The 27,736-nt window shown below is 38.1% G+C and overlaps 1 protein-coding gene and 1 long non-coding RNA gene across 3 annotated transcripts; one reads left to right on the forward strand and one right to left on the reverse strand.

Moving 5' to 3' along the window:
- Nucleotides 1–206: 206 nt before the first annotated feature.
- On the reverse strand, nt 207–11,590 carry gtf3c4 (general transcription factor IIIC, polypeptide 4). Of its 2 annotated transcripts, none has more exons than XR_015520193.2 (5): nt 11,274–11,590; nt 6,303–8,024; nt 5,353–6,063; nt 3,277–3,365; nt 207–520 (listed from the first exon to the last, which is right to left on the reverse strand). XR_015520193.2 is itself a non-coding variant. In XM_087301004.2 (5 exons), exons 1-5 carry the CDS (start codon nt 11,577–11,579, stop codon nt 456–458), a joined length of 2,313 nt encoding a protein of 770 aa, XP_087157130.1. In that variant the 5' UTR covers nt 11,580–11,590; the 3' UTR covers nt 207–455. The 2 variants fall into 2 exon arrangements, 1 of the variants encoding a protein (XP_087157130.1); XM_087301004.2 differs by having other exon boundaries at nt 5,933–6,063.
- LOC147831884 (uncharacterized) lies at nt 11,254–17,968 on the forward strand. Its single transcript, XR_015520198.1, has 3 exons — nt 11,254–11,695; nt 14,555–14,688; nt 16,394–17,968. It is a non-coding gene; the product is annotated as an uncharacterized LOC147831884 (long non-coding RNA).
- The last annotated feature ends 9,768 nt before the right edge of the window (nt 17,969–27,736 follow it).

Genomic DNA, 27,736 nt, shown 5'->3' on the forward strand with positions numbered 1-27,736 from the left:
TCTCTTCCTTAAGGCCAGGGAAAAGTCATTATTTGGAGATGTGGGAGTTGCTGTTTGCGGTTATGTAGAGATGTTCCCAAAGCCAATTAGGAAATGGATTTATTTAAACCAATTAAAATCAGCCACAGGAAGAGCGTGCATTTTTAATGCAAGAGGAGGATGTCATGGCAGGATAATGTTAACAAATCAAAAACATCCAGCAAATGTACAGTGGAATAATTTATTAACATATACAGTTTTCATTGTATAAAAATTAGACCCTTTTTTGGCTTTAAAATAAAGATCTGTTGAGAGGAAAAATCTCCCGAATGTCTTAAATTACAAAATAATTAAAGAATACTTTATGGCTTTCAAATGTTTCTCTTTCAAGTAAAGAAAGGCGTTTTAGTCATTTATGTAGCCCGCTTAAGTGATCCAGTAGTCAGTCGTGGAGACTTTTATTTAGCCCCGAGGCTTCAGTAGAAAGGAGAATCGCAGAAGATGCAGGGACCTTGGAGGATTTTCTTGATCCAGTCTGAATCTGAAAAATGAGTTTTCTGTTATTAGTAGTTTTTCTTGTTAAGCAATTATTTAAATATACTGAATATGAAATTATTCAATTAATGATCAAAATGATCAACCCTCCAGTGAAATTTGTACATACAGTGCTCAGCATACTTGATTACACCCCATTTTGAACTGGAATATTTTTTAATCTATTTCTCAGTGAATATTGACCTTATTCTAAAATGCGGAAGTGCGCCTGTTTTCGCGATGGTCTTAGAACTTCCGTTTCAGTTGCCTATGGGAGAAATGACAAGGGATAATAAACGGCAAAAAAACGGTCAAACTACTCGCTCTACAAACAAATGTTTGCATGACTATACAGACCAAGTAGAATAATATAACAAGGAAATATCAGTTTGCAACATCAAACAGCGAAACGAGCCGTTTTTAATGTCTAAAAATGAATGGAAGTGAATGAGACCGGAAGTCTCATGCCAAAAAGATTCAAATGGCAGCGCCCGCTCGTCTGCGGAGAATAAGGTCAATAGGCAACGTATTTTTGTGCATTTAAACAAAACAGATTCAATAAACAGATATATTTATTGAAATAATGTTTTAGTCACCAAACAGATATAGAAATTGAAAAATAATGCATTTAAATTAATAAAAAAATACAACCTACAAAATTTAAACAAATTAAACTAATCTAATGTATATGCACAAATATAATATTGTATAGCTTCCTATTAAAATATTAAATTAAAAATAGATCTGTGATGAGTGTACTTATATATGCTGAGCACTAATATATATATATATATATATATATATATATATATATATATATATATATATATATATATATATATATATATATATATATATATATATATATATATAAATTTATATTTATTATACTTTTTTTTCAAATACTCCCAAAGTGATGTTTAACAGAGCAAGGGCATTTTCAAAGTATGTCCTCTGATGTGTTTTTTTTTTCTGGGGAAAGTATTATTTAATTTAGTTTGGCTGGAATAGATGCAGTTTAGCCTAAATTTACATTTACTCACATTTGACTTGCCCTTACGCCCCTCAAAACCTTTAGAATTTATGTTGAGCACAAAAGAATATACTCTGAAGTGTGTTGAAAACCAAAAAAAAAAAAAAAAAAACTATTGACATCCATAGAATTAAATTATGAAAGTCAATATTCAAAATATATTCTTTTACACAAAACGGCAAAAAACTCAAAAAGGTTGAAGGGTGAGTAAATTGATTGCCAAGTTTTTCTTAGTATTCTTATCTGATAAGTACAAATAGCTGCTTGAAAGCTTAATTCTGATTGGCCAGTCGTTGCATTTTGAGGCGCTTTAATCCCTGACAACCATTATCAACATACCACTCATAAAATACTTCAACTCAAATTAATATTTTACACCCAATTATTTACTTATGTGGACAGTAGGCCTGCAATAAGCGGCATCATCTACATCTAGATGGTTGTGATCACAAAATAAGCCCTTTCAGGGAAATACAAGAATTCTAATAACCCCGAAGTATAGCTGGGCGATATGGCAAAAATGCAATCTCGATAATTATTTTCCATACTGAATGATACTGATATATATTTCGATATAAGTTGGTAATGCTTCCAGATTTAAAAGAGTACTCCGACAATGACTGAAGCAACAAAAATGAGAGAATCCATTAAATGGCATAACATTTTCAGCCGATACATTTTTGATGGCAGAAAATTCGATACATCTCTAAAATCAACACACTTTTAAATTCCCATTGTTGCACAGTTCTGCTGTGTGATTGGCTTCTAGATGAATATAGAGTAAAAAGTCCAGAGCTTATTTTTGTTATTGACTTAAATTTTATTGCAATTCGATAAAATGCAGTTTATCGGCCCAGCCTTACCCTGAAAAGGTTCAATATGATAACTGTCTGAATTAGGGCTGCTCAATGTATCGTTTCAGCATCGATTTCGCAATGTGATCATTTGCAAGAGTTACATCGCAGCATATGCAACGTTGAGTTTGGATTATAAATTAAAATTTGAATGTGTTTTTGAGGCATGAGGATTTTAAAAGCTCTCCAACAACAAAAAAAAAATTTGTAAAGTTAATAAATATTATTTATTATTTAATAAAAGACTACGCAGTATTATTTTACATGTGATTATTATAATTATTGTACCCGAATACAGTTAGACTCCATGTTTATTTCATTCATATTTTTTCTCTATTGTATTTATCTATGACTGAATATTGTTTTATATATATATATATATATTTTATGCATAATTCATTCCCTTACAGAATCATCCCATTCAAAACTATAAATTATTTCCAAATAAAGATATTGACGTCATCTGGTTAAATTGCATTCATAACGCAATATATGTCGCAGAACAAAATATTGCAATGTACGATTTTTACAATATCGTGCAGCCCTAGTCTGAATATACATTACCCAGGACACAATATTATACTGTACACAACTTATATTCAGCATCCACCCGTTTAATCCCTCACCAATAATAGCACCAAAAAGTGCATGTGAGTGTTTAAAACCATCTACCTGCCAGTCAGAATAGAGTTGGAACAGCCAAAAAAGACATGTAATTAACATATTTTCATATCGAATTGGTACATTTGACATCCTGAGCTTGCATTGCTGTGGGGCAGCAGAGTTTTTGTTTTGTGTGTGTGCGTATTAGAGAAAGTCTAAGTGTGCGGTGCGGTGTGTTTCTGAATGGAGATATGATACAGCATTATGGCTCACCCTCAGGCTCTGCTACTGAGGCAATACTGTCCTGCAATAGACAGCGGCGGTATGTCACACCCTGACAGGCCTGATATGACAGCGCACACCTTGGGGAGGAAGAAGGAAAGAGAAAGAAAGAGGGAAAGAGACAGTGAGACACATGAACAGAAACGGCAGGGGAAGGTTTAGATCAGTACTTGGCAGAAATCAGAATGACAGCAATGAAGCAACTGTTTCCCTGATATACCATTAGGGGCAGTAATCTCCTTTCAGTCAGCCCAACGGATGAAATGTCACACATGGGGCTCAAAAATGGGTAAATCGGCTCAAAATCTATTCAGCACCTACATATAGTACAGATTTTATACCATGTCAAATTTACTTTATATTATTGACAGATTTTGGAGGATTTAAAAAAATGATATTTGCACATTAATCTGGGAATACAAAAATATTGTAAAAGCCAAAACAAGAGCCCACCAGATTTTTCTATTATTATGAAGGATTATGTGCTGTGAAGTGGTGTGAATTAAACCTAGCAATACACAATATCTAAATTAATCTGTTCATTAAAATGCACAGGCTGTGTCAGTTATGAGCCAAGAACAGTGCAACAGCAAAATACTTGGCATTGCAAAATACGTGTTATTAAAGCAGCTGTAAGAGACAAGTAAAATGATTACATTTGCATGTCTAAATAGGGACAATGCAAGACTGTGCGCTTTATGAAATGGATCTTTTTTTGTTAACAGTTTAAGAATTAATTTGATACAGCAAAAGCTTTTACTTTTCATTATATACAGTTAACATTATACAAGTTAAACTGAAGACTTTAAGACCATTATGAATGCAATTTTAGACTCATAAAGGGCTAAAAGCTGAGGAATTTTTTTTAATTGCACAGTTGGTAAAGATTTTTATTTGCCCTATGAAAAATAATCATAATTTAATACAATTAATTTTAAAATAATAATTTAATAATAAAAAAAATTATAGTTTTGATATTGCTTAGCAAAGATGGCACGGTGGCACTGGTTCTGAGCCTAAGTCTAACGACATGCTCTATAGGGGAATTTAATAAGCTAAATTGGCCGTAGTGTATGTGTGAATGCAATTGTGTATGGGTTTCCCAGTGTTGAGTAGCGACTGGAAGGGCATCTGCAGCATAAAAAACATATGCTGGATAAGTTAATAGTTCATTTCGCTGTGGCGACCCAATTAATAAATAAACTAAGCCAAGAAAAAAAAAATGAATGAATTTCTTAGCAAAATATTTAAAGTATTGTGTAAAAACAAGCAAGCTCTGCTTGAGTCCATACACTTTTTCTTCAGCAAACTTTCTTTAAAATAAAAAAAGTAAACAAATGTTTTAAAAACTATAATAATCGAACTCTACTCACAACAATCTGTCCAGGTCGGTGTCCTCAGCAGTAAAAACATGAAGCACTTTTAAACAAATGTTAATTGTAAGGAAAATAATTAATGCAAAAAACAGAAATGTGCGCACATCTAGAAAAATCTTGAAGGCAGGTGCACGATCAAAAAACAAACATAAGTAGCAAAAGATTCAAAGTAAATCGGCACACTGCCACTTTAGCTCTCAAAAAATTTTATTTAGTCAAAATTACAAAAACACTACCTTTCGACCGACATGGTCTTCATCAGGTGGAGACCTGATGAAGACCATGTCGGTCGAAAGGTAGTGTTTTTGTAATTTTGACTAAATAAAATTTTTTGAGAGCTAAAGTGGCAGTGTGCCGATTTACTTTGAATCTTTTGCTACTTAAGGAAAATAATTAAACCATTATCTATTGAGATGAATTGTTGTATGGGTGTTGGCCAGACTGGGTAGCAATACATGAACAAAGGACACTAGGACCGGTTTTAAAAAGATTTTAAAAGACCTACAAGACTATATTTCAGCAAATTTAAGATTTTTTAAGGCCTAAAATTTTGATTTTGAGATTTAAGACATTTTAAGACTTTTTATGACCCTGCAGACACCCTGAAAAAATAAATGAAAAATTTATTTTATATTCATAAAAGGCATTGACTGCACTTGTCCATTGTTTTAAATGATGTTTAATTCCTTACATTTAAACAACGATTTTCTGGATACAAGGGCTTTACACATTTTTGAAGGAATCTCCTCATCCACCACCTGTGTGCAGCATCCGTATGGATGACGTGACGGCAGCCATATTGCACCAGACCACACACCAGCTGATTGGTGGAGAGGAGACAGAGTGATAAAGCCAATTATGATATGTGGATGGTTAGGAAGCCATGATAAACAGAGGCCAGCAAATTTGGCCACGAAGCTGGGGTTAAACCCCTACTCTTTTTCGAAGAAAATCCTGTGATTTTTAATGACCACAGAGAGCCAGAACCTCGGTTTAACATCTCATCCGAAAGACAGCGCTCAGGGCATCATCAGTATACTGGGACGTTAGGACGCACACAGACTGCAGGTTGAGCACCCCTGCTGGCCTCACTAACACTACTTCTGGCAGTAACCTTGCTGAGTCCGAGTCTGAGGCAGCCCTGCTTAGTTGATTTTATACATTAAAATTAATAAAATAATCGGTCATATCAATGTTTATTATATTTTAAATGAATTACTATTAAATCCTTATCATTATACCACATATATAGCATGATATATTAGCTGTACCTGAGCCACCTGTGTCCATTCTTGCACTCTGCCCGCTTGCAGTCGGTGAAGGGCAGAATTTCTTTACAGAGAGCGCAATACTCTGGAAATGTCTGTTTATTCATCTTATTCATGATATGACCTATCAGCACCTGTAAAGGTCAAACATCAAATAATAGTAAAAAAACATACAGTGTAAGATATTATTTCGAAAAAAATAATAATTCACAGCATGAATCACTTCATTTTCAGATTTAATATTTACATCTACGTTTTTATGCCTTAACCATCCAATTTGCATTCTTAAAACACACACACACAAACCTAAATTTATAATCAACTTTAAGCCAAATAAATATTTGTTTCAGTGGACGATGAGAAAGGGATTCACCTTGGCTGCCCTGTCTTCATTAGCAGGGTCATTTGTGAGGAAGTCACACACACCTTTAGTGGGTACACGTGTGTTTTGAGTGACACAGGTGTGCAGATACACCTCGCCCAGCACCTTCTTCATGTTCTCCCGGATCAGATGGGACTCCACAGCTTCGATCCTGCTGCCAATCTCTTTCATTCTCTCCTCTCTTTCCCTAATTTCTGCATCCCCCTGTCTGTCCTCCATCATCTCATCTTCATCACCTCCACCCCCTTCATCACCATCACCAACTAAACTCTGACCACTTCTTCGCCTTGGCTGCCACAGAGCCTCTGAAGGAGTTTTCTGCATGGACTTGTGGAGCGTTCTGAGAAAGAAAAGCTTAAGACGCCACAGGTAAGTGGACCCTGAGGTTTGCAGCTTCTCTTCTAGATTATTCTCGTAGGCCGAAGGGATGCTTTTGTCTTTTAGTATCCGCCATCGTAACAAATCCAGCAAATCAGAGTTTCTAAAGAGACAGTGAGCATCAAGCATCTTAGCTGCCGCTTCATCTGGAGTCTTAAAGGTGATGAACTGTACCTGGTAGTTGAGAGCGACAGGATGGAAGCCATTGTTCATACCCTCATTGGAGAGAACAGCCAAGTAGGCACTGTTTGGACTGATTGATATACCGTGTATCCGTCGACCCGCGACTCCTTCAGGCAGAACAATCTCTTCTTGCTTGAACTCGACAGCTAGGTCTGTGAAAACAGTCGTTAGCTTCTTAACCTTCCCATCTAGTGAGCATGTTAAAACAGTCCCATTATTGTGGCAAGCCGTCATGGATATGATAGGGGTGGAATGAAGACCCGTGATGTGGGAATTGTGAACATTCAGACCAGCTTTGGAGATCAGCAGTAAGCACCAGAAGATATACGGACCACGTGCCGCAACCACTAAACTGCAGTTGCATTTCTGGTGCGGATGGAAGAGTGTGATGCATTTGATGTTGTGGACAGGAATCTGGTCGCTCTCCTGCCACAAAACCACAGGCTGCCTGAGGGTGAAGTAACCCTTCACTGCCTTAATGTTGACTGGGAGGATCTTTACAGGTCCTACGGAGCTCCCTATGATCAGTCCGCTCATTTTCCGCCCACTGTGCTCATATTGCCACCAGGTGAGCGCGCTTGGTGACGACACACCAGATTTGATGGTGCTGCATGACACCACTGATTCCTTTCCGTTTAGGGGCAAGCTGAACTGCCACACCACCACGTCTCCATTCTCCATGAGTACAGCTAGAAGAACTGTGTTGATATCTTTATGAGCGTTATCGCTCTGAACTTGCTGCATACTGCACAAACTGGACCACTCCATGCGCACTGGTGTCTGCATACGAAACCGACGCTGCAGTTCATCGAAGTCTTTAAAGGAGACCGGTGGTGTGCCATCATTCTGAGCGGAGTATTTCCTGGTTTTTAACATTTCGCCATATAGTTCTGTAAGGTCCAGCAGTAGCGTCCACTGCAGTTGCAAGTGACTGCTGTGGATTGTGAGACGATTGTCCAGTGTTAGGAAAGCAAGAAGGCAGCGGCCGAGTTTGTCACAGCCTAACGGTGACCAACTAGTGTACTTGACGCCATGGAGAGGTCCACATTGAGGATTGATGACTCGGTCTATCATGATCATTTGGCTTACTACTGGGTCTTTACTATTGGCAAAGCTTTCTTTAACAGCCCTCACATCTTTTTCTGAGCCCACCTGTGGAAAAAAAAAAACTTAACATTAGGGGTGTGCGATTAATCAAAGTCGAATCGCAATCGCGATTTGAAATGTTGCGATTAGCGCAAGAATCTGCGATATATAATATGCATTTTTTAATTCCCACCACGCAGAGCAAATGTGTGCATGGCATCTGTGTGTGACATGTGTCTTAGGGCGTACTCACACTATGTACAGTTGCCTTAAATCGGGCAAAAGTACGCTTGTCCCCCCTCCCGTCTCGCCTGACGTCCCACACTCATATTGCATTCGGGCCTGAGCACGCTTACCTAATCGATGATGCGCAGTTTAGTTAGTGCTCTCTCGCTCAGCACAGTGGAAATTTCTTTATATCCTTTTGTTTGAGATGCAGTAACAAGCGGTCAAGTATTTCCCTGAACAGATCAGCCACTTTTGATGCTCATAAACAATCGTAAAGTCCTCGTGCTGCAGGAATTAGGAGGTTTGCTGAAGGTGCAGCTGTCGCGCAGTGAGGGGTTTGCATCTTTAATAATCTACAACAGTTTGAGTTCATTAAACAGTAAGAATGATTAATAAATCCATATGAAACAGTCCCTTAAAAGTCAAGTCTCGTCTTCAGTTTCGGGCTCATGCGCGCTTTGCACGCACAATACAAGCGTACCGCCCAAGTGAACCGCACTTTGGCACACCTCTTCTAACCGGGCCAGGACCGACCAACCAATTCAGAGCACTCACACTTCTCAAACAATCCAGGAAACTGGCCTGGGCGCGGTTCGGATAGCTTAGTATGAGTACGCATAGTATGATTCACGGCTCCTGATGCAGATATGCGCGTCGTATGGAGTGACTGACTAATGTAATGTACTATACAAATATAATTTGCCATTTAATTTTCATAAGACAGTTATATAGATGCAGTAGTTGCAGAATTTTAAAGCAGTTAAATGATTTAAATGCTTCTTATTGGATATTACGTCATTCAGTGCGACTATACACATGACTTTACGGAGAGCTTACAATCTACCAATTACGGTATGGTTTAAGAACATGTCTACAAATTTAGTTACAAACTAGCTAGTAGTTACAAAGCCCCAAGTGTGGACTTTACCTTTAAGAGAAGAAAGAACTAAAGGACAGCTGATGCAGCCCTACCCAGAAGATAACTAATGCCATAACACAACACCTCGCTAAAGACATGGTTCCTTTTAATGCAGTGACCAAAGAGGGATTTAAAAAAACTCATCTAAATGCAAAATAGGTCATATACACTTAAATTAGTTTGCTGAGTGTTCTGTATTTTTAGAACTATTATTTTTTGTTTGTATAATAAGCTACACTATATCCCTAATTTGAGTTCAACTTGTTTACAGAAAGGTAAGGTCGTTTTATTTGTGCTTTCTGTTTGCTCTATGGAAAAATGTGCCTCATTTCTGAATATTTAAAAACAAATATGAATAAAAGTTTAAGTTAACATTTTTTCAGTTCATTTTTTTTAACTAACACTCATTGCATTTTAGTAGTAAGAAGCTACGATATAAAATTAAATCGAAATCGCAATATCTGTAAAAAAAATTAATAGAAAAAATATTGCAAATAGATAATTTCCCCAAATTGCACAGCCCCACTTTATATAAGTTGTGAACAAAGGACAGCACAGTGGCTCAGTGTTTACCACTGTCACCTCACAGCAAGAAGGTTGTCCTGGCTGGGCTGGTTGGTACAGTATGTCTGTGGGGAGTTTCTCCCAGTGTTTGTGTGGGTCTCTGGGTGCTCCGGTTTCCCCCAAAGTCCAAACACATGTGCCCACATGCGGTATGAGTGACTTGGGTAAACTAAATTGGCTTTAGTGTATTAGTGTGTGTGTGTGTGTGTGTGTGTGTGTGTGTGTGTGTGTGTGTGTGTGTGTGTGTGTGTGTGTGTGTGTGTGTGAGTATGTGTGTGTGTGAATGTCAGAGTGTATGGGTGTTTCCCAGAACTGGATAGCGGCTAAAAGGGCATCTGCTATGTAAAACAAATGCTGGAATAGTTGACAGTTCATTCCGCTGTGAAGACCCCTGATAAATAAGGAACGAATGAACGTCACAGTTTTTAGCTTTATATCAGGAAATAAGTTAATTTAATTTTTATTAATTAACATAACTATTTAAAGTGTCAACAATTTAAACCTTTTTATCATAAAATATGTAAATAAGGGGATGAAAAATATATTTTCTTTTAGCCTATAAGAAGCCTATTTTTAGTTTTCACACATATGGAGCCAAAGGTAACCAAATAGATCAACTGCATTTATTTGATGTCCGACAGGTACTAAAGGTACTAAAAATATTACTTTAAATATTAAAACTTAAAAGCGGCTCAATAAAACAAAGTCTTATTTTTAACTATTGTCAAAAACAGAGTTAAATACAGTAGATTAACTCATTTTAAGATATACTTTAATCGCAAGCATTACAACCTGATTTGTAAAAAAAAAATCGTATTTAATAAATTAAAAACAGTTGATGGATTTTCCACATTATGGTCAGCTATAAATAGAAGTGCAGATTGTCTTTACTTGATGGGAGCATTTTTTCATGTCTGGTATAAATAGTAGCATGCCCAAAGCTGTTTAATGTCATTTTCCCCTTTGGAAGACACTGTCTGTGTTAAAGCTCAAGTAAAAAGAAGCATTTAAAATACATGTCATGATACAGATTCAACTGCGTCCTTGATACATATAATATTTAAAACGCCTATCATTAATTAAGATCGCTCTGTCCCATAAATCATGATCACAGAACACATAAATATGTTAGTGGTCACAACTATGACCCGTGGGGAAACATAGAGCCCCATTTTGAAAAGATGTGGAGGAAAAAAATAAATAAATCACTGACTGACTAAAAATACAATACAGCTGATCTCCAGTAATGTTGCATTACATTCAAACAGGCAGACAAAAATTTAATGCATTTGATCTTGAATAGCCAAAGCCCACAACTAACTTAACATTTTAAAATAATGTCACTTTATGATTGCATATTTCTATTGTATTAGCTTAATTTATGCGTAGTTAGTATGATGAAATTGTCATGAAAAGTAAAATAAAAAAGTGTACAGTTGAAAATCAGAATTAAAACAATAATCGTCCACACCATTAACGCTTATTTTAAAGATCTTAAGCTGTCATGTCACGTCAAACGTGGCTTAAGCTTTGGCAACAAATTCAAAACAAGTGATGATACCATGAAGCGAGGAGAAGTCGCGCGCGCGCAGTGAAGTATTTACCTTGAGTTCACATGTGGTGGTGGGGACGGGGATGTGAGTGCGATGCAGCACCAGGTTTTGACTGAGACTGTGTATGTCACACACCAGCTCCATCAGAGACACGCTGTTCGTGTTGCAGGCCGCCAGTCTGTGATCTTCTGCCCACGACAGCGGCTCCACACCGCTAACCGGACTCAACAATTTAATCGCAGGATCCCGCAGCACTATTGGTCCCTGTCCCGCCCAAAAATCATCCTCCGGTCCTGACGGGGCTTCAGACGCGGTCCCTGCTTTCTCTGAAGAACTGTTTGAGCATAATGCCGCCATTTTTTCTGTATAAAAATAAAGCACGTCTCCAGGAAGTTACGGTGCCGGAGGAGGAGGGATTTCACGAGCGCAGCATGACCTGGGTTGCCAGATTGACATCAATTACGTTGTAAATTGTACGGTTGTAATTCTTAATATAATCCATAATAATACAATATTATATATAACGATGTATTTTTTTTCTCTAGACTATCAAAAAAAAATAGCTTAAAGGGGCTTATATTTTTTATTTTAAACATTTGACCTTAAAATGGTGTTTAAAAAATTAAAAACTGCTTTTATTCTTGCTGAAATAAAACAAGACTTTCTCCAGAAGAAAAAATATAATCAGACATACTGTGAACATTTCTTTTCTCAGTTAAAAATCATTTGGGAAATATTTCAAAAAAGAAAAAAATCAAATCTATCTATCTATCTATCTATCTATCTATCTATCTATCTATCTATCTATCTATCTATCTATCTATCTATCTATCTATCTATCTATCTATCTATCTATCTATATATATATATATATATATATATATATATATATATATATATATATATATATATATACACAAACACAAAAACAACAGTTCTGTCTGGTTCTTGAATCTGATTGGCTGATAGCCGTGATATATTTAAGTAATATCAGCACCCGTATAGCCTCTTTACCTTTTGTGTATTACTCCGCCCACATACAACCAGCAAAAAACAGACGCTACAAGTTTAAAAGATGCTTGCTCAGCTGTTTAACTGTCAGCTAATTATTTGAATCCAATGCGGAAGTAGTTCCTCATACAAAAGAGTTTTTGAGACTCTCCATGTTTGATTTTGCTTTTATATACACAATTATGCCATCAAACTGTTGTATAAACACAATGTCACACGAGTAGCAGTGCGATATGGCTGTATATCGGCACTGGTGGGGGCACTAAGGCAACAATGCACAATGCAAGCCTCCCACCAGTGCCAATATACAGCCACATCGCACTGCTACTCGTTTGATATTGCTCATATATATATATATATATATATATATATATATATATATATATATATATATATATATATATATATATATATATATATATATATATATATATATGGCGACGCAGTGGCAGAGTAAGTAGTGCTGTCGACTCACAGCAAGAAGGTCGCTGGTTCAAGTCTCGGCTGGATCAGTTGGTGTTTCTGTGTGGAATATACATGTTGTTCCCGTGGATTTCCTCTGGGTGTTCTGGTTCCCCCACTGTCCAAAGACATGCTGTACAGGTGAATTTGGTAGGCTAAATTGTGCGTAGTGATGTTTCCCAGTGGTGGGTTGCAGCTGGAAGGGCATCTGCTGCATATGCTGGATAAATTGGTAGATCATTCCGCTGTGGCGACCCCAGATTAAGAGGTCTAAATAAAGAGACTAAGCTGAAAAGATAAAGAGACTAAGCTGAAAAGAAAGAAAGAAAACAAATGAATGAATAAATAAATATATATATATATATATATATAAATATATATATATATATATATATATATATATATATATATATATATATATATATATATATATATATATATATATATATAATTTTTTTATTATTAACTGCATTAGATAAGGATTGTATTTCTCTGCCTAAGCCACAATTAATGCTCAAATACCTATGTTGCTACACGATAAATCACACCAGGGTCAACACTAAATCTCATAACTAAATATATTACTTTTGAAATCACACACAAGCACACATAAATATTACACTTTAGCTAAAATATTTCAATTAAAATAAACTGACTATAAATAATATAAACAAAAGCACAATAGTTACTCAAGTTATAAAACTAACACTGATGCTCTCTGCATTTGTGTTATTGTAATGGATTTAATACTGTATCTAATTTTAGTTGCTAATGATGATTCTACATTACCACAAATCAAAAACTGCATGTTGTGGTAAAGTGGAATCATCATTAAATGGGATACAATAAAACGAAATGAAGATTAAAATGAAACGAAAGAACATAGTGAGTGTTAATGATCATAAAATAGTAAAGTGAAAAGAATAAATGGCTTTAATTCATAGCAAATAAATATAAAATTATTTTTTTTCCAATAGTTTGATGCTTTTGGTTGGGTTTACACACCCAGATATTTAGTGGTGTTGAATTGGACGCACTTTTCTATAAATCATATTTATTGCAAACATTTTAAAATATTGTATCAAAGTTTGAGTTGCAATTAAATAAACACTTGAAGTGCAGATGTTAAAAGCATCATTACATATGTTAAAACGTAATCATTTAAAATAAATTGTGTTGTGAACATTGGGCAGCGAGCCAGTCTCAGCTGTGCTAAGTGTTTAAATTACATATGCCATTCTAAATTGTGAAGCATTTGTCATTTGATAAGCTGGCATAATCCATCAGCTGAAAGCTCAGACACTATTCATCTGATGTCAGAGGGACAGGAGAAGGATCATTAATTGGCAGGAGCATATGAGATCGGTCAGGAGCCCTAACTGTGTGACCAAGTTGGAGGATATGTGTAATTAACAGCCACATGCTTTGATACGTCTAGTATTCCTACCTGGAAAGGACTTTTAAAAAGCAATGCGTCCTGTCTCCTTTCTGAATGCAAGTCTTTGGCAAGACTCCATTCGCAAGACGTAAAGTAACTGAGTTGTCAAAAGTATTTAGCAATGCAGAAGGTTTCCTTTGTAATAAAACAAATCGGTACAAATCTATGAAACAAACATGTAATTGTGGCTCTAACATTTTACTCTTCCCTCCATCTATCTGTCATTTGTTTCAATAATACTTTGAATGTCGGGCCTTTGTGTATTTCAGTCTTAATGAAGCATGTATAATATGAATATTTCAGTGACCTGCTGTGCATGATTTTCTGGGTTTTGACACAGGGGTTTCGACACCGGTTTGTGGGATTGTTGGATTAATCATTCATCTGCACTTGTCTCTTATATTCACTTCATGCATTTAAGCAGGTCTAGTCCTACTGGGTTGCGTGGTGTATCAGAACACAACACGTCTCATCTGGTTTGTTCCTGGCTGATTGGATGCGTTGTCTTGCTTTCGGAAAAACAGTGTGAGATTTGCTTTCGCCTAAATGCACTTGGTAAGATGCTGTAATATTATTACAATCTACAGATAGGATTTTAAGTTGTTTCTTCTCTTTTCTTTCCTCAATTAGAATCATTTTCTTCCATTAAGACATGTGCATCAGGATATCTTCCATCCATTCCATATCTGTTTTCAAACAAAAGAAGGAAAACTAAGAAAAAGTTGCTCACAAAAAAAAGAGTTTTTTGTTTTTCGGTTAAGGGTGGGAAACAAGATTAGCGACTTTAAAATACATTATACATTTGTAGGCGGTGCTAAAACGCTCCTTTTTCTCTGATTGGTCAACCAAATCTGAGCTTGTGACATCATCCTCAAAATAATAGTCGTCTGCAATCAGCACCCAGGCTTTTAATTATATATATATATATATATATATATATATATATATATATATATATATATATATATATATATATATATATATATATATATATTTATTTATATATTTATATATATTTATATATATGTAAGTTTTCATATTGTATCATTTGATCAGGTAGCAGGCTTACATTAATTGTGTATGCATAAATTTATAAAAAAAAATGTAAATTAGCAGTAAAATTACACATTTGTCATTAAAATAAACCATAGTTTGCTGCCAAAGTCTCGCTGTTGTGCACCTGATGAAGATAGCCATCTGAGCAGATCCTGGTTTGAATGATTGCTTCCGAGCAAGGCCTATATAATAATAATAATAATAATAATAATAATAATAATCATAATCATAATAATAATAATAATAATATGCCTATAGTTTGCCAACAAACTTCTTTCTGCCGTGCACCTGATACTAAGCAAAGCACCTGGTTTGCATGATTGTTTCAGAGCTACTGTAGGCCTAAATAATAATAATAATAATAATAATAATAGGCTAATAATAATAATAATAATAATAATTAATATTGTTTACTTATTGTTTTTTAATAGTTGTTAGCAGGACCAGAATAAGAACACATTGGGCTCTGGGGCTTTAACAAAGGGTACCATTTGTTTTTATATATATTTCCTCTTATTTTAATTATCTATACAGTTATTATCCTCCCTTTGAATTTTTTCTTTTTAAAATATTTCCCAAATTATGGGTAACAGAGCAAGGAAATTTTCACAGTATGTCTGATAATATTTTTTTTTCTGGAGAAAGTCTTATTTGACTTATTTCGACTAGAATAAAAGCAGTTTTTAGTTTTTAAAAACCCTTTTTAAGGTTTAAATTATTAGCCCCTTTAAGATATATATTCTTTCGATTGTCTACAGAAAAAAAACATTGTTATACAATGATTTGCCTAATTACCCTGACCTGCCTAGTTAACTTAATTAACCTAGATAAGTCTTTAACTTGCCAATCAGAGGAAAATGGGCATTTCATCACGGCCTACATGTATAAAATGAATATTAATGAAGTCGTTTATCCGTTTTCCCACCCTAAACCAAAAAAAAAATAAAAAATCAAGCCAAAAACTCTTTTTTTTTCTTTGTTTGGAAAAACCAAAAACATCTGTTTTCTTAGTTTTTTCTTTTTTGTTTGTAAACGGATATAAAATGAACGGAAGAGACCCTTATTCCTTTGATCACAGCCTTAGTATATATTTCAAGAAATCTCATTGCTTCATCACTTTCTTTTACCTCTTGTACTGAATTATTTGCAATCACAGCTGCATTAGCAAATACTAACCTGAGCGTTTTTATTGTTTCAATTGCAGACCTCTCCTCAACTGAGCCATTTGCACATAGCCTGCCCCAACTCTTGTGGGAAACTGTGACGGATGGTTCATCATACTAGTTTTAATTATTCAGCTGTGCAGACAGCACCCTGGGGAGACGTGCTGCGGCGCATTACAAAAAACACACATTCAGTGATATAATCATAATGATGATAATGAAATGTATTTAGAGCACATCAGCGCCTCGCTCTCTCTCTCTCTCCCTCTGCCTCTCGCCGCTCTGGTGGGAGGATGTGAGCGCTGTCTGACGCAGAAGAGGCAAGTTTGCTGCGCTCTGGCCCCCGGTGGCTCCCTGTGGAGGCCTGCGGTGCCCCGCACGATGGCTCACCGGAGATTAGCCGTCAGAGCGGAGGGCTTTGCATACCTCATGTGCCGTCAACTGCGAAGGCTTACCTGACAGGTGTTGCTCTCGCTCAGATCTGTTGTGTCCTCCTGAGCTGCAGCTTCAGTAGGGCGCCTGTAGGTAGAAGAAACCTTCCTTCCTACTGTCAGTCATCACAGGCCACACAGCCAGACCAAAGGCAAATCTCTCCTCAATGAGAGCTCAATGATGTCTGATCAGTGTGGCACAAAAACACCCCGGGCGCTGCTTGAAGAGTCCTTGCTTAAATATGTCATTGAGGGTTGCAAACAAGTTTTTCTGGGAGTACTAGTTTGCTTGCGCACCATTGTGCAAATGTTTTAATATCTAGAAGTCTCTAAGAGATATCTTTGAATTCTCCTTGCTACTTGCAACAGTGTTGTTCACTCCTAAGTGCATCTATGCGTTGACCTGTTAGTTCTGTTTGTATATGCTCTCACTGGGAGTATGTAAAATAAGATCATCCAAGTAGTTTTGTAACTTGTCCTGTATTAAAGTGTGCTGTCAGGTTAATCTACCTTTAGTTCTCCCCAGAATTGCGGCGTATTAGCAGAAACAGGGACTTAAGGGTGCTAAAAACAGCAGAAGAGACAAATGAATGATCACATGTATGCGCAGTGATAATAGATTAATAATTCATAGTGCTTTATGATTAATTAAAACGGGCCTCGGGTCCTGTGGCAGGTACAGGCTGAAACACAGTCTGACATTCCCTTGCGATCCTCAGAACATCTGAACATCTGAACTCTCTCCCTTCTTCTGTCCCCAGTCCAGGTGGAGGACCTGTTCAGATTTCTCCAGTGGTATGCAATCTTTACTTTGGGGACTGTAAGCGCTTTTATTTTGTGGGGAGGTACTGTATATAGTACAATCAAGAGCCTATTTATAGTGAACAGGGCACATTGACTTATGAACAAATTATGTAATTTATTGACCTCACCTTCGCTCTTTTGTGTAGCAGCATCCCTGGCTGTCATGCACAAATAATGTTGTTATTTACGGGTGCTGCTCTGTTGTGCCATTTGTACTCTGTTATATTGTATATTGTTTTACATGAAACACTGTTCGAGCACTTTTTGAACTTTGTATATCAGCACTTCTCTCCTTGTTTCCCAAGGATGAATCACTTATGCTTATGAGTTGCTTTGGATAAAAGTGTAAGCAAATGAATAAATGTAAATATCTGTAACCTTTAAATTGACATTTATAAATGTTTTCTGTGTTCTTAGAAAATTTCCCAAGAAAATGGCAAAGTTGCTCTGTTTATAGTGAACCATGGCTGTCCCTCGGCCTGGTCCTGGCAGCTGGTGGTGGGCAGGGCATGCCCTGTGGCGGTGCTAGGGGAGGGCCGGGAGGACCAGGGCCTCGGCCTGCTCTCACCCTTGTCTCGCTCGTGCTAATGGAATAAGGCCGGGCCGCCCATATGGCACTTGTGGGAACAGTGGGACTCTGGAGGCTGGCACAGTGAGCCACCACTCTGCTGTTAGATATTAAACAGGACAGGTCCTCAACGGGCTCTGCCCACAGCCGGACAGTGTAATGGATGGGTTTGGTGATTGGACAGCACTTGGAGCGGCCTGTGTGAACCCGCCAATGAGTAGAGCCAAATAGTTGCAGCTGTGAAAATTCAGGCCTGGAGAGTGTCCTTGACAAGTTTTGTAGACACCTTTTTCATTGGCTACCTGTACTAAAACATCTAAGCCTAATTACAGTGGGTCTAGATTTTAAATCCTAATAAAAAAAATTCTACAAACTCAGTCAAACAGTGTGGACCACTTTTAGAAGTTCTGATCAACAAGTGAACCTAAAGTTTAAAAAACAAGCTTCTTCATTCTGAACCAAGGTGATGATGATGCATAGTCCGTTGTGGCTTGAGGATGGTAGTACATGCCCAGCAGGACAACTGAATGTCTTTCAAGGGGAGCTCAAGGAAAAGTTTCCCTGCCAGAATCCATCAGCGAGGCTAATGGAGAGAATGTGGATCAGGGCTGGAAAGAGAGTGGACTGCAGTGGGGCGAATCAGTACACTTGGCACAAATTGAAGCTTGCTGTATGATTTTCTGGATTTTAATGGATAAAACTTGGCGGGTGGAGTGGTTTTTGAGACGAGGCTTCAGCAAGTTCACATAGTCAGAGCAAATGCTCATGCTCACTTCTTTTATATATTATACCACACATGCTGTGCACAAATGGAACTTGTAGCAATTTGTAACAACCCCTAAAAAAAGAAAGTAGATCATTATGAGAAAGTCAGCAAAAAAGGTTCCTTTTGACATAATGGTGCCTCGTTTTCCTGTATGAATATTCCCGTGCATGCTCATGCCAGACTGCTAAACAGGTCACTCTCCTTCCTCTCCTGCCACCCACCTCCCTGGATCTGGAACAAAAGCCAACCTCCCCCATCTCTCCCCCTTATCTCTCCCGTCTCTCTGTTTTATTGGTGACAGCTGCCGCGAAACAAACTCGCGGAGTGAGAGAAATGATGTGTCAGTGGAAGGTCCTTTAGCCTGCGCCGCTAATCTGTCACACGCGGTTTGTTGTTTACCGTTCCTTCGGCTCGCTGACCGGCCGTCGACTAGAGTAGTGCCGTAATGGCGACAGATGCTGACCCGCAGAAGTGTGAATCTTGCCGATTTCCCCCTGCTGCCAACCTGTAAATTACAGCTATCGGGAGTAATTAGACCCGATAAAACCCTTCCAAGCTTCACCCCCCGTGTACCATCCTGACTCACTCACTCTCTCTCTCGCTCCCACTCTCTCTCTCTTGGCCTGCCAGTGACACGAGATAGGGGGATTTGAGAGGCACAAGGTTGCTGGCATTGACCGATCCCACCGTTAACCTGTCTCTGACACCTTCTCCCCTTATTACTCTGGCACTGCCATCCTCAACAGGCTGTAAGAGACAGACAGTAGAAAAATACAGCTACGTCTCCACAAATTCTGCACCCGCAACTCTTCCCGAAGTCCAGTTTTGCAATCTTTCATCATTTTTGTGCAAGAGTGTTCAATGTTTTTTATGAGCACTTGAAGTGGTGCCACATGGCAAGTCAAGCTGTGCTTATTTTGGCAAGCTGATTGAGCGGAATATGGTGAATGTCATTGCAGCCATACTGTTCGTGCTAACAAATTATTGTGTTCAAATCACTTAGACCCTGTCCCATATAATCTCTTATGGATTTTTGGATCTTAAATGAGTTTACACTTTACGTGTGCACTTGATTACAATTTTAAGCCCCCAAGTACACATCAAGTGTGACAAAATGTCAGAGACAGATACCAGTTGGACAATCCCAGTCACTGCTTCAGGTTCTGTAATAATTTGAGTAAAAGTATTTGCAGGAACCAGAAAAAAAAAAAGAAATAAGAAACCTACAATATTGTGATGCCCTGAGAAGATGCACGGCTGTGGGTTGGCAATACGCCTTTGCCCTCTCCATGTCCTCTTCATAAGTCCCAAAGCACGTCACTGCCTTCTGCTGCCAGGCCCAGCCATAAAGAAAACAGAGTTCATGGCCCTTTAAGTAACTCACCTAGTGCTAAAGGTCACACAGCCAGGTCTTGTTATACCCACCCTCTCTGTCTCCCTGCTCCCTCTTCCTCCTCCTGCTCTGCCATCCCTCAGTGCTCACTTCCTGACCATCAGAGCCAATCGCCAACCGCCCTTGCCTCCTCCGCCACCAATGCGGAGCAGCAATCTGTCACCCAGGCACTGGAGGACGCCACCCTGCTGGCCCCCTTCCGTACACCACCGTAATGGCTTCTGGCATCCCACTAAAGAAAAGTAACAAAAAAAAAGTAAACCGAGTTTTGGAGATAGAAACAAACTGTATGGAAGTCTAACAAGACAGTTCATTTCGAATCACCCTCAACTTTTAAACAGTCTCTATAGCCGCCCTCCCTGCGCACCTATTCTTCGTAAAGCTCTTGCTCATCCTCTCTGCGCCACCCTCCTTTAGCCCCGTCGCTTTGCACGATACTTCAGTGAATAAATGAGTCGTTTTAATCCGACTGACAAGCTGGCATTGCCCAACCCTGCCCTCCATCTGTACTGGCCGCCAGCTCAGCGGCAGGCCCTGGGCAGCTCCATGTGCCAATCCAACACACACACACACAGCTTATCCTGGCGGCCGCTTCAGGGACAGAAGGGATAGAGCTCCATGCGGCTACTACCCATCCACACCAAAGAGCTATTTATATAAGAAAAGGATTAACTGTCACAATCTTTGATGGACAGCAACATGGATTGAAAAGGGGCTTGTTAATTATTCATTGATTTCTGGTGGTTTGGGCATGTGGAGGCTATCTTGCTTCCTGCATGCGTGGTCACATTGTATCGACTTCATTCTTTAGGGCACTTGTTTTGGTGTCCTTTGGCATTCACATGGTTGAAAAGTCAGTATGTTTTAGTTTGACATGTTAGTTAAGGTTTATTGTCTTGTTGCTCAGCTGGTGGACCAAGACTGCGGTTCCAGAAAACACAAAACAATCCAATGCATTCATTAAATCATACTCTAAACTTTAAATGTACAAAATCACACTGAGGAGGGCTGTGTGGATTATCTAGGATAGTGAATTACTGGTTTGAGACTGTATAGTAAAACTGCAGATGTGGATATATATATTAACTATACATTAAATTTAGGGAATAGCTGTCAATAGGCTAATGACATATTGAAAATAGTGTGCATCCTGAGATGGTAATGAGATTGTGTGACGTGAACAATGCTTCAAATTTGGTTCAGTCTGTATTATAAATACAATTATGTTTTCCAGTTAGTCAGGCTAAAGCTTTCAACAGTGCCATAGTAGAAAGCTCCATATCCTGACTTGCATTCTTAGTCCTCTCTAACCGGCTTGATTCAGGGAAAAGTCAGATCCTACAAGATTTGAAACCATAATTAACCATGTCAAGGTCATGTTTCAGATTTTACAGGCAGTAGATTTTCATCCTTATGTTGCACAGTATTTAGCTGTCCAAGCTTGATCCAAGTGAAAAAAAGAGTCTAACCCAGATTTTATAGTATCACACATTCTCTTGCCTCCACTCAGGGGTTAATTCTGCTCTGTTGTCCTTGGCACACTGTGGGCATACTGCAGCATGGCATAGTTCTCTCGCTCTCTCTCTCTGCCTCTATCCTCTCGATCCTCTCCCAGCAGTGGGGGGTGGACAGAAACACTGGCAAATGAAGGCACTGAAACCCTCTGCTCCATTTCCTCTCTGCTCTCCACTTGTCTCTCTGTTTGCTTTGCTCCCTCTTCTCTCTTGGCCAGGTGGCACCTCTTAAACATGGCCCAGGAACGTTTGAGTGGCCGATTAAGCATGGGGCTTTTCTCCCATGTAGCTGTAATGAGTCAGGTGAGAAAGGGTGTACTCGGTGTCAACCGTCACGCCGTTGGTTTTTGTTTTTACACTGATCTAGGAACGGCGTAATCATTTGCTTGCTCTCTTTTTGGCTACCTAATGGCTCTCTGACCCTTGTTTGAATACAATAGGAGAGGTTTAGAGTAACCGAGAGCTCTTTTTGCATGTAATGAAATTCCCAAACAAACTGATACCTACTGTAACCTGGAGGTATAGATTTATGCACAAAGTTTGAATATGCACAAATTCTTACAACCTGCTTAAACCCGAAGTTATCATCGCTCTAAACACTGCTTTTAACCTCAAGTAAAAGTGTTACCATGTGTAGGCCCTGTTCTATAGCTTCATTGTTGTGCTTAACATGACGTGTAAACCAGTGTGATGTTAGAAATTTTAAACTAAACTGTTACCAACCGACAAGCAATCACAAACCTCATTGCTTTTTATATAAACAAATGCTTTATAGGAAAAATGTCAAATAGTAATGGAAAATGTCCCAACATTGTTTTATTCTTATATTTATGTTCCAAAAAGTCCATTAAGAAAAGTGAATTGCTATCAATCAGCAATAAATAATATTGTCCTCGACACTAGAGCCAATATACAGTGTGAAAACCAAAAAATTCCAACATAAAAATATACTACTGTTATTTAAAGGGGTGGTCTATGATACCATATTTTAAACTTTAGTTGATGTGTAATGTAGCTGTGTGAACATAAACAACATCTCTGAATGTAATATGCTCAAAGTTCAATGCAATCAGAGACATTGGCTTTTACAGAGTTAGCTTAGCAAAGCCTACAGTGAACAAAGTTTGAAATGTTATAACAGAGAAAGCTATTTCCACAGAGCTTCTTTCGTTTATGTTTGGCCTTCCAAAAGACATGACACAAAGAGAGAATTGCTAACAATTTAATTTTAATTTTGTTGCAGAAAATTATAAAAAAAGATATAGCTAGAATTTTTCAAAGGACAGCTTCCAGAATCTCTCCTAGTTCAGTGCTGGAGTTAGCTAAAAACTCCTTGAAGAAGTAGCTGCTCCAACCATAATAGACAAAGCTGTGGATTGTGAGCCACAACCTGTAAGTGTTTATATTTGTTAATATTGATCTATTACATGCATAGTTTCTAGCGTTAACGGTATGTTGTAGCAAGGACTAAAACAAGTATTCAAACAACAGGAAATGCTGTTTGGCACTGTTTAAATTTATCTACAAACTCATATTTATTCGTCAAACCGCTGTAAACACCCACAATCTTTACCAGCACTGCAGTGTCTTTCTATGCAGCTGCTTTCCCTGCGTTCTACAGTACATTTCAAGTAACAAATTCGCAAAAGATAAGTGAACGTTTTATTTTACTTAACACAAGCTTATTCTGAATATATGTGAAAGACACTTGTCAGGTTTTATTTTAGAGAGCAGGCGTGAGGTTCAGCTGTGTCCTCTTCATTTTCTGTCTGGTTCAAACTCAAACTGATACAGCTAACAGCTACTCTGACTGACAGTATTTACAGAGCAGAGGGAAAGTGTGTGCTTGTAAAGGCGTGATGCTTTTCCTTGCGATGTGGAGCCAATTCACAAATCACATTATGTTAGTTCACCAATCAGAGCCTCTTGAGGGCAGCCTTTTGGTGGAACAAGGAAATATGATTGTCGTTTTTATGTTAGCAGAGTAGCTGTATATAATTAAAATAAGATATATAAAAAAATAATGATCTTTTACAAATGAAACATGAACACATATTGCTTTGCATCTTATAAATACAACTAAGCCTTAAAATACACTCTGGACAACTCCTTTAAAGTAAACAATAGGTTATGAACTATAGTATAGTAGTGTATTATTATAATATAAACACCACTTTGTTAATGATTGCTACAGAAAAGTGTAGTATTATCTATAATAAACTGACAAACTGATAAATACCGTAGTGTACTGGTTTTTACTATAGTAAATTGTTGTGTATTGTAGTGTAATACCTAGATTATAGAACAAGTATAAAGTTGTACAGCATTGGGTCATTTGTTTTTAATTATTACTATAGCAACTATAGAATTACCACAGCAGATTAATTCACATATTTTACTAAACTATGAATCGAGAACACTATAGTATTTACAATAAATTACTGTCAGTGTGCGAAAGGGTAATATAGTTTAAAATGAGCAAGGGTTTACTATTTCAAGAGTGGAAAAAGCCTTTGGAGCATAACATTAGCTACTGCGTGCATTATGGTGACTGCATGATGCAATTCTTTTAAATATCTTTTGAAGTATGGCACCGACCAATTGCTGTATTTAGTATTTAGTGATTGAAATTTAGTTCTGTGTACTTACAAATGATGACAGAATCTGGATTCTTCTGCAACCCATTTCTTAACGCAAAACTGGAGATCAGATCCATTTCAAGCATTACTACTCCAATGTGAGACTTCCTGCCGCGCCAATGACGGCTTAGCGTCACAACAGGAGATCATGACTGTTTGAGTAGCCAGTGCTAAACCGCAGCTGGTGACTATCTGCCTTTTGATGATGGGTGTTCACATCAGAAGGGCTTGTAAACAGAAGGGGGTGTTTAACAGCCTTTTGTTGAAAAGCTGAGCTATCCTTATTTGCATGGTTGTAACAGTACTGTGCCGCAAACTGTTCGCTAAACTGTCTGTTGTTTGTTCTTCTGCGAGGCGCTCATAATAAATCTCAGTAGGGGCTGACGACACTCATATTTAACAGTCGTTGCGTGATGAAGCTTTTGGGGCTTTTTAAAACATTTTTTTGAAGTACAACTATAGAAGCGCTTTTCCTTTACAGTGGCATCCAATCAGCTCCGAAAAAAGCGCATCAATTGATTATTTAGGTTAGCACCCGACCATGACAGCTGTGTAGCAGCGGAGCCCAAATAGAAATAAATCATCGGCTTTTTTCTCTCAATTAAGTAGGTTAATAACTGAAAATGGTGTGTAATGTTTTATTTAACTTTGGGGCAGGGACAGTGAAAAGGGCCAGCACATGTTGTGGATGGCTGAGGGAGGCGCAGCGAGCTTCATTTGCTCTGGGGTGCGAGCGGAGCTAAGGACTGCGAGAATGATACCCGCCCCTTAGGCCATTCCATATTAAACAAGTGCTTTGTAAGTGTGCCGTCATTACTATTCATCACAAATAAATACTTAAGCACAGAGAGCTTAGTGCCCCGCTGTTATACAGTTCTCCATTATTACTGCGGCCCGGCCGTCTGGCTGCCTGCTTGGCTGCACTGTGCCCAGACTCTTCCTGTGTCCTTCAGCCTTCTGGAGCAAGAGAGAGAGAGAGAGAGAGAGAGAGGGTGACATATATGCCTGTCCAGCCTGCCTGCCAGTGCCCTTTAAGCAGGTAAGCTGCCAAGTTATGTGTCTCATGGGCTTTGCTGTCCACAAACTGCGCTCTCATACCACCTTCTCTCTTTTTCTTTTGCTCCCTCTCTGTCTCTCCTGCTTGCTTTCTCTCATGCATACACATCTCAAACCTCCTTTTTCTTTCTCTTTATTTGCCTCCCTGTCATAGCCAGGCAAAAGCAGACGAAAATGCACAAGCACCATTGGGGTGGACATCACCTGCAAGCCAGTGCACTGATTTTTCTTTAGTTAAAGCCCACATTAACTGGAGTTAAATGATTGTAACTGACTTAAGTGGTTTGATAACCACTTAGACACCATGACATATAATATTATAAGGCAGGTATGGGCAAACTGTGGTCACGCTACACTTTCCGCCCCATAGACTTCTATTCATTCAGATGCAAATGTGGCAGACTGGAAACGCAAGCTTGTGCAAATTTTTCACATGTCACTGCTTTGCAAAGTTTAAGCTTGGTGAACTCTGACCTGCGAAATCACATTACGTGATTGCGTAAGACTAATAGAAGATCAAAACATGACCTCGTTGTACAGAAATTTTTAATATGAAGCAATCGCTCGCTTTTAAAATGTCTTATCATCTTATTTAATCCCACAGATAATTTACGCAGTCCCATACATACAACAGAATTTTGCATGCTCAATCTCTAGTGTGAACATGGATTCAGCCCTGTAGGACCAGTGTCCTGCAGAGTCTAGCCTCAATTCTACTCAAACACTTCTGCCTATAGATTTCTAGTGATCTCGAAGAGGCTTTTCAGGACCAAGTTTGTCCATCCCTGTATTAAGGCATCTGCATTCCGGTGTCCCTGCAGGTAAAAACTTTAAATTTAAAAAGTGTAAACCATCCAAACCTTGGCATGCAACAAATAAGTAGACCATGATACCTAAAATGGAACAAATACATCTAAACTAACTAAAATAAGGCATGAATTCAGAAGATGCAACAATACAGAGCATTCATTTATTCATTTTACTTAAGCTTAGTCTCTATTTTAGAGGTTGCCACAGCGGAATGAACCACCAACTTATCCAGCATATTTTTTATGCAGCGAATGCCTTTCCAGTGCAACCCAGTACTAGCAAACACTTATACCCACTCACACACACACACACACACACACACACACACACACACACACACACACACACACACACACACACACACACACTAAGAACAATTCAGTTTATTAAATTCACCTATACCACATGTTTTTGGACTGCGGTTGAAACCGGAGTATCTGGAAGAAACCCACGAGGAGAACATGCAAGCTCCACACAGAAATGCCAACTGGCCCAGCCCAATACAGAGAAGTGGTTCCCATACTTTTTGCCCATGACCCCCAAAATAACAACGCCAATGACTTGCAAGCACATTATCCTCTGATTTTATAAATGATTATAAATAGACTGTACAAATGTTGCGCGTAATGGTGCACACACATCAAAAGGCCTATACAAATACTAGCATATTGACAACACACCAAAGTGCAACAAATAACCAACAAATATAATTTATATAGTAATGTATCTATTTGTTTTGTAACATTTGCCTCATCTAATGAGGTGAGTGGGCAGGATGTTTGGAGCACCGCCACTCAGAGTTCATCCTCCATGTTCAGTCGAGTCCTGTAATATTCATGTATGTGAGTGCTGAAAAGGTGTTGGAAAGTTTAACATTGCGCCATAAAATCTGCTGCAGCTGATGCCATTGCTGTGGTGTTAATCTAATGTAATCACCCCAGAAGTCAAAAAATGATTAATAATAAAAAATTCTGAAGGATAGCTTTTACCTTGCATGCTGTTTTTAATTTAGCTATTAACTATTACTATTTTTATTTTTAGCTATTTATAGGTAAAATATAGTAATTTTATTTGTTTACTACATGTATTTAATTTTTGGAATTCAATTAGACACTGTTGTGGAACCACCATTTTGGAAACCACTGATATAGAGGACAGAATGCTCAAGCACACAGCATCATAGAAGTTAATTAGTCAGAAATGCATCTTCATGCAGAAGATATTTTATGTGCATCAGAGGAATTTCTGACAACGTTGTGACCACTGTACAAGTTCTCTTTATAAGTTCCCAGAATGTGTAAAAACAAAAACAACACCTGAGTGTATTTTTGACAGTGAATTACACAAGTTTTAAGTATTCTGTAGCAAAGATGTGTCACTTTTTTGTCCCATATTTGTAGGTT

Source organism: Danio rerio, chromosome 21 (genome assembly GCF_052040795.2).
Source record: "Danio rerio strain M-AB ecotype USA chromosome 21, GRCz13ab, whole genome shotgun sequence".
NCBI lineage: Eukaryota > Metazoa > Chordata > Actinopteri > Cypriniformes > Danionidae > Danio > Danio rerio.